The 12,982-nt window shown below is 31.5% G+C and overlaps 1 protein-coding gene across 4 annotated transcripts; it reads left to right on the top strand.

Annotated features, from left to right (window-relative positions):
- The first annotated feature begins 3,678 nt into the window (after positions 1–3,678).
- LOC111293899 (ras-related protein RABE1c-like) lies at positions 3,679–12,709 on the top strand. 4 transcript variants are annotated; one of them, XM_089743621.1, is made up of 9 exons: positions 3,679–3,865; positions 3,981–4,121; positions 5,578–5,650; positions 6,082–6,182; positions 6,287–6,352; positions 11,506–11,603; positions 11,909–11,971; positions 12,061–12,153; positions 12,296–12,709. In XM_089743621.1, exons 2-9 carry the CDS (start codon positions 4,049–4,051, stop codon positions 12,377–12,379), a joined length of 651 nt encoding a protein of 216 aa, XP_089599747.1. In that variant the 5' UTR covers positions 3,679–3,865; positions 3,981–4,048; the 3' UTR covers positions 12,380–12,709. The 4 variants fall into 4 exon arrangements, with proteins under 4 accessions (XP_089599747.1, XP_022742686.2, XP_022742685.2 ...); XM_022886951.2 differs by having other exon boundaries at positions 3,740–3,869; XM_022886950.2 differs by having other exon boundaries at positions 3,817–3,882.
- The last annotated feature ends 273 nt before the right edge of the window (positions 12,710–12,982 follow it).

Genomic DNA, 12,982 nt, shown 5'->3' on the forward strand with positions numbered 1-12,982 from the left:
TAAAAAGAGCTATAACAATTCTTAATGTAATGAAAAGTAAGAATAACTGTAAGAAAATATTATTATAATGTAAATAATTAAATAGGTAACATAAAATTTTAATTAATAATTGTTTTTGTAAATATATAAACAAAATAACTAAAATTTAAAAAATAAATAAGTAACGTAAAGAAGTGAGAAAATTCTTAAAATTCATATCATTTGGCCTAAAATGAATAAAAAGTGTTACAACACACATTAAGAAAAAGTTATAACAATTCTAAATGTAAAGAAAGGTAAAAATAATCATAAGAAGATATTATTGTAATATAAATAATTAAGTAAGCAATGTAAATTTTAATTAATTATTGTTTTGTAAATATATAAGAAAATTAACTAAAATTTAAAAAAAAAAAAACAGATAGGTAACATAAACAAATGAGAATAAGTGTAAAATGCGTATCATTTGATGTAAAATAGGTAAAAAGCATCACAACACACTAAAATAGAGTTCTAACAATTCTAAATTTATTGGAATGTAAGAATAACCATACAAAAATATTATTATAACATTAATATTTAAGTTGGTAACGTAAAGTTTTAATTAATTATTATTTATATAAATATATAAGAAAAATATATAATAAATAATAATAATAAATTTTGGTAACTTAAACATACAAGAAAAAACTTAAAATTCATATTATTTGATGTAAAATGTGTAAAAAGTGTCTTAACTCAATAAGAAAAAGCTATAATAATTCTAAATATAACAGGAGGAAAGAAAAACTATTAAAAAATATTTTTATAATATAAATAATTAAATCAGTAATGTAACATTACATTTTAACTAATTATTATTTTTGTAAATATATAAGAAAAATAGGTAATAAATAATCAAAAAATTTTAACGTAAACAAGTGAGAGGCATAGTAAAATTTAAAGGAGAGAATTTATCAATTTAAACCGATAAAAAATCGAGTATTTAAGAAAATCAATTTGATTTTTTTTATTTAAATGGTTTAGTCAGTTTTAAAGTTGGTTTATTTAGTTTAGTCGGTTGATTTGTGGTTTTAAATAAACAAAAAAATTGATTTTTAATAATTAAATATTTAGCAAAATAATATTTACCCTTTTAGAATACTTTTTTAAATACCTATTTCCCTTCTCTCTCTTTCTTTCCCTAATTTTTTATTTTCTCTCTTCTCTCCCCAATAGCCCCTTAAACACCATACCCACCCCACCATAGCCAATGATTCTTTTAAGTTCAAACCCAAAAAATCTCTTTCCATTTTGTTTTTACTTCTTTAATCCACAATTCAAGCAAAAGCCACCTTAAAAATCAAACAAAAAACCCACATAAACAAAAATATTTCACTTTCTCAAATCCCTTCTACTATTTTCCTTCTCCACCAAACATGAAAAATCCAAAGCCAAATACCAAAGCTTTAAAACTATAGTGAAATAAAGGCACACGTGCTTTAGCCACTGCCCAACGCCATTCAATTGTCAGAATACCCAGCCTTTTTTTGGATCAATGAGTTATTCTTATTTTTTTTAGCATTTGGATTGGTGTTAAATTGAAATTTTCAATGCTGGCAAAGAGTAAGATATAGAATTGTGGGCTCAATAAGTAATTTTTTTTGTCTTTTCATCAAGAATAATCTGTTTGGTAGCCAAAAAAGTAAAAGAAATGAGAAGGAATTGAATTGAATTTTAGAACTAATGTTTTCATTATTTCAATCATTACAAATCTTAGTATAAATCAAAAATCAATTTTCCAAAATTTTCCATTCTTTTTTTACTCAATTAGGTTCTCATTTGATCTTCATAGTTATCAAAAGTTGATTTCTTTATCTTTTTTTTTTAGGAACAAACATTATAGTATGAAGAAATTAAAATGAAAATGATAATGGATGTATTTGCAAACAAAAAAAACTAACTAAACCAATTGACTTAAGTTAGATCGGTTTATATCAGTTTTAATCATTTAATTAGTTGGTTTGGTTTTTGTATATACTAAGTTGGTTAAAACTAGTTTTTGAATTTTTACAATGAATTAAACAAAATTGATCATTTGCTCACCCTAATAAAATTTCTCTCATATTTGAAAGCTATTATTATACTATTTTTAGTCCTAAAAATTTAATAACATAAATATTTGTGTAGTAATTTTTTTTCATTGCGTAATAAAAATATTTGTGTAGTAATAAAAAATGTCACATTTTGATTGAGTGGCATTTCAAATATATTGAATTTTTTTTAATAAAAAGACACTAAAATTTGCAATTAAAGTATCTATGAAAAATTATACAAATAAAATGATACAATGGTAACTTTCATTTTAATTATTTATGTTAATAAATTTTTAAGACTAGAAAGAAAAATCATACAAATAAAATCATAAAATATATAATAGAAATAACTCAAATATAATTTTAAGATTAAAAAAGATAATAAAAAATAATTGATATTTTAAAATTAAAAAATAAAAATTATTAAGATGAATATTAAAATTTGTATTAATTATTGTCATAGTATTGTTATTAGTTAATAATGAAGAAATCATAAAAAATATTTATTAAAATAATATATGACATAATTATAGTTGAATTTTTATTTTAATGTTCTTTTTATAGATGAAAACAAGTATAACATATTTAATTTATAATATTTTTTATTTGTTAAAAAATAATATAAATAAAATTATTTTTAGATCATTTAGTTGACCTTTTAACCAATTTTACTATTTTTCATTTCTTTTTTCATTTTTATAATTTTTTTCAATTTTCTCATGATATATTATGATATCTCATGATCTTATAATGAAGTTGATAAATTGTGACCTTACCATAGACAATTTGTTTTCATATTGGGGAAATTCTTAATGCACCTTATTTAATACTATATACACCATATTTTTATATACACTCCAAAATTAAAATTCATTTTCTTATTTCTACTAAATACACTGCATCTTTCATTTTGACATTTTTCATTTCTACCATTTCTCTTTTTTTCTCTTTTTCACTTTGTGACATCGAGTTTCTCGAAAATAAATATTTGAAAAGCTTTGAAGTTTCTCGAATATGGATATATATTCAAAAAGTTTTAAGGATTTTTGAATATCTATTTCTGAAAAGCTTTCAAGCCTTTCAAATATTTATTTTTTAGAAGTTTAAAAACTTCTTAGATATTCATTTTCAAGAAGAATTAATATTTCTCAAATCTCTATATCCGAAAGTTCAAAGTTCTTAGTTTTTTAGGTAGGACAAATCTGTCAATAAAAACCTTTAATCTTTCGGCAACCGGGCACTATCCATTCAATAATTTTTATAACATTTTTTGTAATTTTGGAGATATAAGAAAGTTTGACCAAAAGATTATAGATTTTTACTATCGAATTTATATATCCCATATGTGAGAGTTGATGATTTTTTTCAATTGCCCTAGTATTAGAGATTTCGTTTTTTTATTATCAAGAATTTATAATTAAATATAATTTTTTTTAAAAATTTAATATATTCTCATAACTAAATTTTCGAGACTTGAATTAATTTATCAAAAATTTATTTATGAGAAACCAATACAAGTCTCGAAAATGAATTTTTGAGAGATATATTTTATTTTCAGTAATTTATTTTTTAGAATTATGATACTTTCTCATAAATAAATTTTCAAGAATATATTATAACACTTGAAAATTCATTTTCAAAATATACGAGATAATTTTGAATGTATAAGCTATTAATAATATTTTTAGCATTTACTAAAAATTCAAATTAACATTTAATGTATGAGTAATTTTTAAAGGAAATTTGGAAGGAAATTTACATCACCCTTTCGTATTGATTTAGAATATGAAGGAAAAATGAAAAAGAAAAACGTTAGTATGTGTCTTAGGTTCTCTCTCATTTGCTTTTCCCAATTCCGATCTGATTTTTATAGTTTTGTTTTATTTTATTGTGGAAATGAATGTTATTTTCGTTTTTTGAATGCAGATAAGTAAGAGAAAAAGATTAGATTTTTCATTTCATATCGGGATTTTTGTGTGTGGTTTTGAGAATCCATGGCTTCACCACCAACAAGAGCTCGGGCTGATTATGATTACCTCATTAAGCTTCTTTTGATTGGTGATAGTGGTGAGTTTCATTGGGTAAAGTAATAATTTTTTTTGGTTACCCATCGAAAAGTGAAACGAGGGTATTGAGAAACTTTTGATTTCTTTTTTACTTTTTGATGGTTTTGATTAATGAGCATTTAGGATTTTATTGTGAAAGAGACTAGATACCATATGGTTTTTGGTTTGAGATGTGATGGCTTTGATTTTAGATTTTTTTTTGGGTTTTTCGTTTTTCGTTTTGAGCTTTTCTTTGGTTTTGAAGAAATGGGTTTTGTTCAAATAGATGTTGGCCATACTAAATGCTACATTTTTATGAAACATTGGACTTATAGGTGAATTTAGATTGGCATGATGATGGAGGAGGCTTCGTTTGATTGTAACATAGGAGGTGTCATATACTGGATTAGCTAGGGTCTGTTTTGTTGCCTTCTGATCACTGAATAGTGGATTTTTTCAGTGAATTTTTTATGAGTAATTTTTTACAAGTTTGCACGTGGGTTATGAGCTATGTTAAGTGTGAATGGTTTTTGATTGTGGGCCTGTTTTAGAATTCTATAGCAAATGTTTAGTTGGCAAGTTTCCTACATCTGCAGAAATGGGAATTAGCTGGACTGTGTTGATATACCCGGGACAGGAGTTTTGGTGGGGTAAAAGTTGGGGACAAGCTTTTATTGAATTTTTTAATCATAGATTCTGTGATATAGAATCTTGATGCTGACACTTGCATATGGATCATTTGTTGGGCTATGGCGTGGAAAACTTGATGGTAGGAAGCTTTGAAACTTGATCTGAATCTGATGCATGGTAGGAAATAGAATTGTTTTTGTTATATTGCCAATTTTATTTGATTTAACATAAAGAGGCATGCTTTGTATGGCTGGGCTTACAAGTTTAAAGGGAATGATTATGTAATCTCATACTTGAGCTTAAATTTGGCATAACTTTAAAGAAGCTGTGGTGCTGAACTGTGGCCAAGCTAACTCGAATAGCCTTCAACACGTTAGTTCATTTGTATCTCCAGTTTGGAGTAGTTCACTGTACACCTGGGAGAAAACAGTGTATGCTAACGTGCATTGAACAGCATGGTTGCAGAACTCTCCATGTGGTAGATATTAGGCTTTACCATCTGCAACTGCACCTTCCACCCTAGCCTAACAATCCTTGTGCTTTCTTATAATGATGAATATTGATCCTGCATTTCACTTCATGCATTAAAAACTATTTTTCTATCAATTTATCTTTAAAATAAAACTTCAAATGTTCAGATATGATTTATTTTGGCAAAGTTTGGATATGAATTAGCTTTTCATTTTTCTGATTGTAATAGCTGAAATTAATGTGGCCTCATGTGAACTCATGCAAAATGGTTGTATCAATTCCAACATTGTAGGCTAATAACAGGCTAGTTTTTAGGTAATCAAGGTCTCAAGCTTTGATTTTTCCTAACCGTGATTTTCACATTTGAATTTATGCAGGTGTGGGGAAGAGTTGTCTGCTTTTACGTTTTTCTGATGGTTCCTTTACCACTAGTTTCATAACAACTATTGGGTTTGTATCCCCGGCAACTCTTGAAAACTATATGTTAAAGTTATTTTGCAATTTTTGCATTTTAGAAGTGTGAATGCTGAGAGGAGCACTTACGATGTAGCATTAGATGGACATAATAACATTACTAACCGGGGAGAATTGAGGTTGATATGCATTATTTGGTTACTTTCAATGAAACTGCAACATTGTATGGATGGATTGGAGACAATGCCTTGGTAATTGGTATTCAATTTGAAAATATGTATATACTCTTCAAGAGGATGTTTAATGAACTGTTTATGGCGATGGTCCTGAACCCTTTACACTGCTCCACTCACTTCTCTGCATTATATATTGGTCGAGGCATCTATTCATCTAATGCTTTAAGATTTAGAAGTTTAATAACTTTGTTGAACATTTTCTCTTATTTACTGTTTTATTTTCCTTAACAGCATTGATTTTAAGATAAGAACCATTGAGCTTGATGGTAAGAGGATCAAATTACAAATTTGGGATACAGCTGGTCAAGAGCGCTTTCGAACTATTACAACAGGTTTGTTGAAGCTTGTGCAGGTTGGATTTTCTTTCTTTTCCAACTATTACAACAGAACCATTGAACTTGATGCCTGACTTTGCTGGTGAATCATGCTTCTGTAGCTTACTATCGTGGAGCCATGGGGATTTTGCTGGTTTATGATGTTACTGACGAGTCATCTTTCAACAGTAATTTTCCAACTTTCTTAATTCTGTTTTTGGGATATTGATGATGTAAACAGAATAGAACCGAGGAGAAAGAGAAGATAACTTTTTATTGATTAACATGAGAATTACAAGAATTTAAATAGAATAAAATTTAAATTTTAAAATTTAAACTTCATATCTACCTAACAACCTAATCACCTGAAAATCCAAATCTGTTAATATTTAACAGTTTAGATTTTATAACAAGATCCTGATATTTCTACACTGCCCCTCAAGTTCGTGCATAGATGTTAATCATGCCCAACTTGTTGACTAGTGCTTCAAAACCAGGTCTAGACAAACTCTTGGTTAGAATGTCTGCTGTTTGTTGCTCTGAGGTGACAAATGGCATGCAGATTACTCCACTTTCTAACTTCTCCTTAATGAAATGCTTATCAATCTCAACATGTTTTGTACGATCATGTTGAACTGGATTATTAGCTGTGCTGATTGCTGTTTTATTATCATAAAACAATTCATAGGAGGTTCTGATTCTAGCTTCAGTTCTTCAAGAACTCTCTTTGGCCACATCATCTCACATGCTCCATCGGCCATAGCTCGAAATTCTGCCTCTGCACTACTGCATGCAACAACATTCTGCTTCTAACTCCTCCAAGTCACAAGATTACCCCAAAGAAATGCACAATAACCAGAAGTTGATCTTCTATCAGTGATTGAGCCTGCCCAATTTGCATCTCACATAACTTTCACACTTCTCAAATGGTTTTTCTTGAACAATAATCCTTTCCGAGGTCTATTTTTAAGATATCTCAAAATTCTATATATTGCCTCGAGATGTTCTTCATATGGTGAGTGCATAAACTGGCTTACAACACTGACTGCGAATGCAATGTCCGGCCTTGTGTGGGAAAGATAGATTAGTTTTTCTACAAGGCATTGGTACCTTCATTTTTCAATTGGCACTCCTTGGGTCTTTCTTCCAAGCTTTTGGTTTGGGTCCATTGGTATATCACTTGGCCTGCAGCTACTCATTCTAGTCTCTTTTAGCAAGTCTAAGAGGTACTTCCTTTGCGATACAACAATTCTCTTTTTAGATCTAGCAACTTCCATTCCCAAAAAATACCGTAGTGGTCTCAAATCTTTGATCTCAAATTCTGCTGCAAGGCATCTCTTCAATCTAGCTATTTCAGCATTATCACTTCCTATAAGGATTATCTCATCTACATAGACAACCAAAATTGCAATCTTCCCACCATTAGTATGCTTCATGAACATTGTATGATCTGTTTGTCCTTGGCTATAACCTTGATTCTTGACTGAACTTGTAAATCACTCAAACCATGCCCTTGGAGACTGCTTTAAACCATATAAGGACTTCTTTAACCTGCATACTTTAGACCCAAAACTGTCTTCAAATCCTGGTGGAGCATCCACAAAGACCTCTTCTTCTAAGTTACCATTAAGAAACACATTTTTAACATATAATTGATGTAATGACCATTCCAAGTTTACAGCCACAGACAAAAGCACACGCACTGTATTTAATTTTGCAACTTTTGCAAACATCTCTTGGTAGCCTATCCCATATGTCTGTGTAAAACCTTTAGCTACCAACCTTGCCTTGTAACGCTCCAAAGTCCCATCTTATTTGAATTTTACAGTGAACACCCACTTACATCCCACATGCATCTTTCCTTCCGGCAAACTAACTTTTTCTCATGTGTCATTCTTCTCCAGAGCCTTCATCTCCTCAAAAACAGCCTCCCTCCATTCGGGAACAATTAGAATGTTGCATATTCTTTGGAACATCCACACTAGACAACTGTGAGTTAAAAGCATAGAAAGAGGGCAATAGATTTTTATGTAACACATCCTTAGAAATTGGATGCTTAGTACATGTTATAACACCTTTCCTAAGAGCAATCAAAATATTTACAGAATTAAGAATGTCAATTTTTGAAGGATCAGATTCATAAGAGGTACTTGGACTTGAAGAAACTGTGTTATTTGGATGTGGCTTCGTATCAGATTTTTGGCTTTGTAAGGTTGTGATGTCATCTTTCTTTTGAATCAGTTTTTTCCTTGAGTAGACAATAAGTTCAGAACCTTCCTCTTTATTTCTTGAGTTATTTTTTGTTCTAGTTTCTATTTCACTTATAGGCAATGAAGTAGGCTGCTCCACTTCCAAATTTGAAACTCCAAAATCCAAACTCATTATATTATCTGGTTGTAGTACAAAATCTATGTTTTTACATTCAAGTTCAAACAACAAGTCTTTACAACTATAGTTATTCTCCCCCTGAGGAGGAGTGTCAAAAAAACTTTGAGATTAAAAAAAAGTGACATCCATAGTTACAAAAAACTTTTTTGTTTGAGGATGAAAACAATGATACCTTTTTTGTGTTGAAGAGTATCCAGGAAAAAAACATTTTATAGCTCGTGTGTCGAATTTACTGCGATTATGGTCATGCACGTGCATGAAAGAAACACATCCAAATACTTTAAGAGATAAATCAGATACTAAACGTGATATTGGAAAACATTTTTTAAATATATTTAATGGTGTTTGAAAGTTCAATACTCTTGTTGGCATTCTGTTAATCAGGTAAGTAGCAGTAAGAATAGCTTCCCCCCACAAGTATTTGGGTACTTTAGTTGTAAACATCAAAGACCTAGCTACTTCCAAGAGATGTTTATTTTTTCTATCTGCTACTCTATTCTGTTGTGGAGTGTCAATACAAGAGCTTTGATGAATAATCCCCTTTTCTAGAAAATATGTTCCAAGCATCTGATTAAAGTATTCTTTCCTGTTATCACTTCGAAACACTTGAATTTTTTTCTTGAAATTGTGTTTCGACCATATTATAAAAATTTTTGAAAACATGTTCAACATCTGATTTTTCTTTGAGTAGATAAACCCAATAAATCCTTGTATGGTCATCAATGAATGTTAGAAACCATCTTTTCCCAGAAATTGTTGGTGTTCTACAAGGATCCCACACATCACTATGGACAAGAACAAATGGCTTAGGGGACTTATAAGGCTGAATAGGAAATGATGCACGATGATGGTTAGCAATTTGACAAATATTACATCAAAAAAAAGGTGGATTTTTATTCTTAAATAAATCTGGAAACAAGGACTTCAAATAGTGAAAGTTAGGATGGCCTAACCTAATATCACAACATTATGTCATTGTTAGTAGAGATAGAGATTGGCCCAAGATGAGTCGTTTGAGCTTGTCCACACATGGTACTTCCATCTTCAATATAATAGAGTCCACCACTTTCCTTAGCATTGCCAATCATCCTCCTCGAGTCCAATTCCTGAAATTCACAGTGAGTTGAGAAAAATTTAGCACAACATTTTAAATCATGAGTTAATTTGCTGATAGATAGCAAATTACAAGATAGGTTTGGAACATGGAGGATATTATGAAGAATAAGATATATTGAAATGGCTATTGATCCTTTTCCAGCAATTGCTGAAAGGGAACCATCGGCAATTTTAATTTTTTTATTTCCTGCACACAGGCTATAAGAAGAAAATAATTTAGAACAACCTATCATATGGTCTGTTGCACCAGAATCGGTTATCCATGGACAACTAGTAATGGAGGACACATTAAAAGCAACAGCTTGAAGATGATTATCTTTTTGAGCTAAAGAACAAGAGGAAGACACATTGTTTGAGAATTGCGTGGATTGAAATAGTTTATATAGTTGGTCTAACTATTCTTTACTGAAAGGAGATGTCTCTATGACTCTCGCTACTCTTCGACACCAATTTGAAATGCTCTTGATTCACGGTTGGATGATCTTGGCTTCTAATTCTTGGTTTCCCATGTAATTCTCAACATGTATCTCATGTGTGTCGTGGCTTGTGGCAATGATCACACCACACTTTCTTGTTTCTTTTATTCTGCCGTGTTTGTCCAAATTGATTATAAGATTGGGTCTTAGTGGCGAGAGCAGAAGCTTCAAAAGCAGGTTGGTTATTCTCTCCCAACATCACCTTTCATTGGCCTTCTTCTCTTCTTACTTCAGCAAACACTTCACGAAGAGTTGGTAGTGGTATCTTGCCAAGAATTCGGCCTTTAACCTCATCTAGGTTCTTGTTCAGCCCTGCCAAAAAAAATGTATACTCTGTCATTTTCCATCCTCTTCATGTATCTTACACGATCATTTGCACACTCCAAATCTTCTTCAGAACACAAGTCCAGCTTTTGCCACAGTGCTTTCATCTCATTGTAATATTCTGTCACCTTTCGATCCCATTGTTTAGAATGCCACAGCTTAGTCTTCAACTCAGATTTGAGAAGAGTTTTACAAATCAGAGTATGTCTTTCGAACCGTTTCCCATACTTCTCTCGCAGTTGGCAAAAACAAATAGGTTTTTCCAGTTGTTGGCTCCATGGAATTTACAAGCCATGCAATCACTAAAGAATTCTAAGATCTCCATGTCTTCAATGTTGGGTCATCGCTAGTTGGTTTCTTTGCCTCACCTGTCAAATGGTCGAGGTTTCTCTTGCCATCAATCATGAGCTTCATTGATTGCGCCCATTCTAGATAATTTTTACCGTATAGTTTGTGAACGGTCAATTGGATAGATGGATTTTCAAATCCATTAATATTTACGGCAGAAACACCTCCACTAACAGCACCTGCGGATGTTGTGCCCTTTTCTCCGGTCATGGCTGTTTTGACCATCACGGGTTTCAAGTGAAATGCCCATGCTCTAATAACATGTAAACAGAATAGAACAGAATAGAGGAGAAAGAGAAGATAACTTTTTATTGATTAACATGAGAATTACAAGGATTTAAATAGACTAAAATTTAAATTTCATATCTACCTTACAACCTAATCACCTAAAAATCCAAATCTGTTAATATTTAACAGTTTAGATTTTATAACAAGATCCTGATATTTCTACAGGTGAAATTTTCAATTTGAATGGATTGATAAGCCTTTGTTGTTGGATTATTTCCATCACTTTTATGCTTGTATCTGTCATTGGGTTAGGCAGTGAAATTAGTTTATAGTTGATACTCCTCATCCCTACTTTTGTTTGGGCGGATGGCTTTGGATCTCTCTCTGTTGGAATGGAGTTTCTTACAGTGGCTTCTACATCTCTTGCTAGTCTTATAAAGCCAGCTTCTGTTCATTTTCAGATATTAGGAACTGGATTGGCAATATTGAACAACATGCTTCGGACAATGTCAACAAGGTACTGGTTGGAAACAAGGCTGACATGGATGAGAGCAAAAGGGTAAGACTGTACCTTTATGATTTTTTTATAGAAATTGCTTATCTTGTTTATGTTGGTGGGTTAGATTGTGGGTCCATTAATTCAGCAGGCAACCCCTTCTTTGTTGCATGACTTGTATTACTGACTTTGCTTCTTGTAGTCCATGCACGCTCACTCTTTAATGTGTGACAAACGATGAGTTGTGGGTTAATCTATATTCTATAATTCTTGCCCTAAAAGGCTAGGTCTCCTTATTCCTCCTATATATACACACAAGCCAGACACATTTCGCCAGTAATAATTGGAACTGATCTTTTCTTTCCCAGGCTGTGCCAACCTCCAAGGGTCAAGCACTTGCTGACGAGTATGGTATTAAGTTCTTTGAAACTGTAAGTTGCATGTTTGCTGCTGACTGGATCTTTTCTATTGTAATGCTGTTGATTATTATTGGTTAATATAAAAAAAATGTATTCTGCAGAGTGCAAAAACAAATTTGAATGTGGAGGAGGTTTTCTTTTCAATAGCCTGTGACATTAAGCAAAGGCTTGCAGAATCTGATAATAGGGCTGAGGTATTCTCTCTTCTATGGAATTTTTATTTTTCTTTACACCTTGAGTAACCATGTCAATGGCACCTCAAATGGTAATATTGTATTTGGTTCGACTGCTTCTTGGTCAAAATGATGGATGCCTTGTCTTTGTCTGTGGTTACAGCCCATGACGCTTAGAATTAATCAGCAAGACCCTGCAGCAAGTAACGGTCAAGCTGCTCAAAAGTCGAGTTGCTGTGGATCTTAAGGGGAATTAAAAAAGGTCTGCTGATTCAGGATGGAGAGTTCGGCTTTTGGCAGTCATTCAAATGTAAAACTAATTGTGAAGACATTATGGTGGTTTCCTGTATTCATCTCCGTTATTTTTTACAACTACCAGGCTAAGCTTTTTCAAGGCATGCAGTTCCCTTTTTTCTTTTTTTTTTTTCCACATAATTTGTGGAATTTATAAGCATGTGTCTTTAATCTTCTTGAACTCAAGTGACCCTTTTTATGTATTTGTCTTGATGTAGATAGATAATCTAAATTCAAGCTTGTTCTCCATTAAAAGAAAAAAAAAAGGCCCAGGAGTTCTTAATTAACTTTTGTTATTCGTAATTCCATATTCTTATATGTCAATGTTGTCTCGAAATGTCCTCATGCAGCTGAGCTCAGAGAACATTTATGCTTAGAACTTAGATTGTCTTTGGAAGTTTCTGAGTAATTACCGTGGAGGACTTACGGGCTTGGTCTTACAACCCTTGGTTATCATTTTTAAGGACTCAACCTATGCTTTGTTTAGAAGTTGAAGGATTTTCTGAACTTGTTCTATTGTTCAATTATGAAAACTGGGGTTGATCGGGTGTTTACT

Source organism: Durio zibethinus, chromosome 14 (genome assembly GCF_047325235.1).
Source record: "Durio zibethinus cultivar Kanyao isolate XHJ-2024 chromosome 14, ASM4732523v1, whole genome shotgun sequence".
NCBI lineage: Eukaryota > Viridiplantae > Streptophyta > Magnoliopsida > Malvales > Malvaceae > Durio > Durio zibethinus.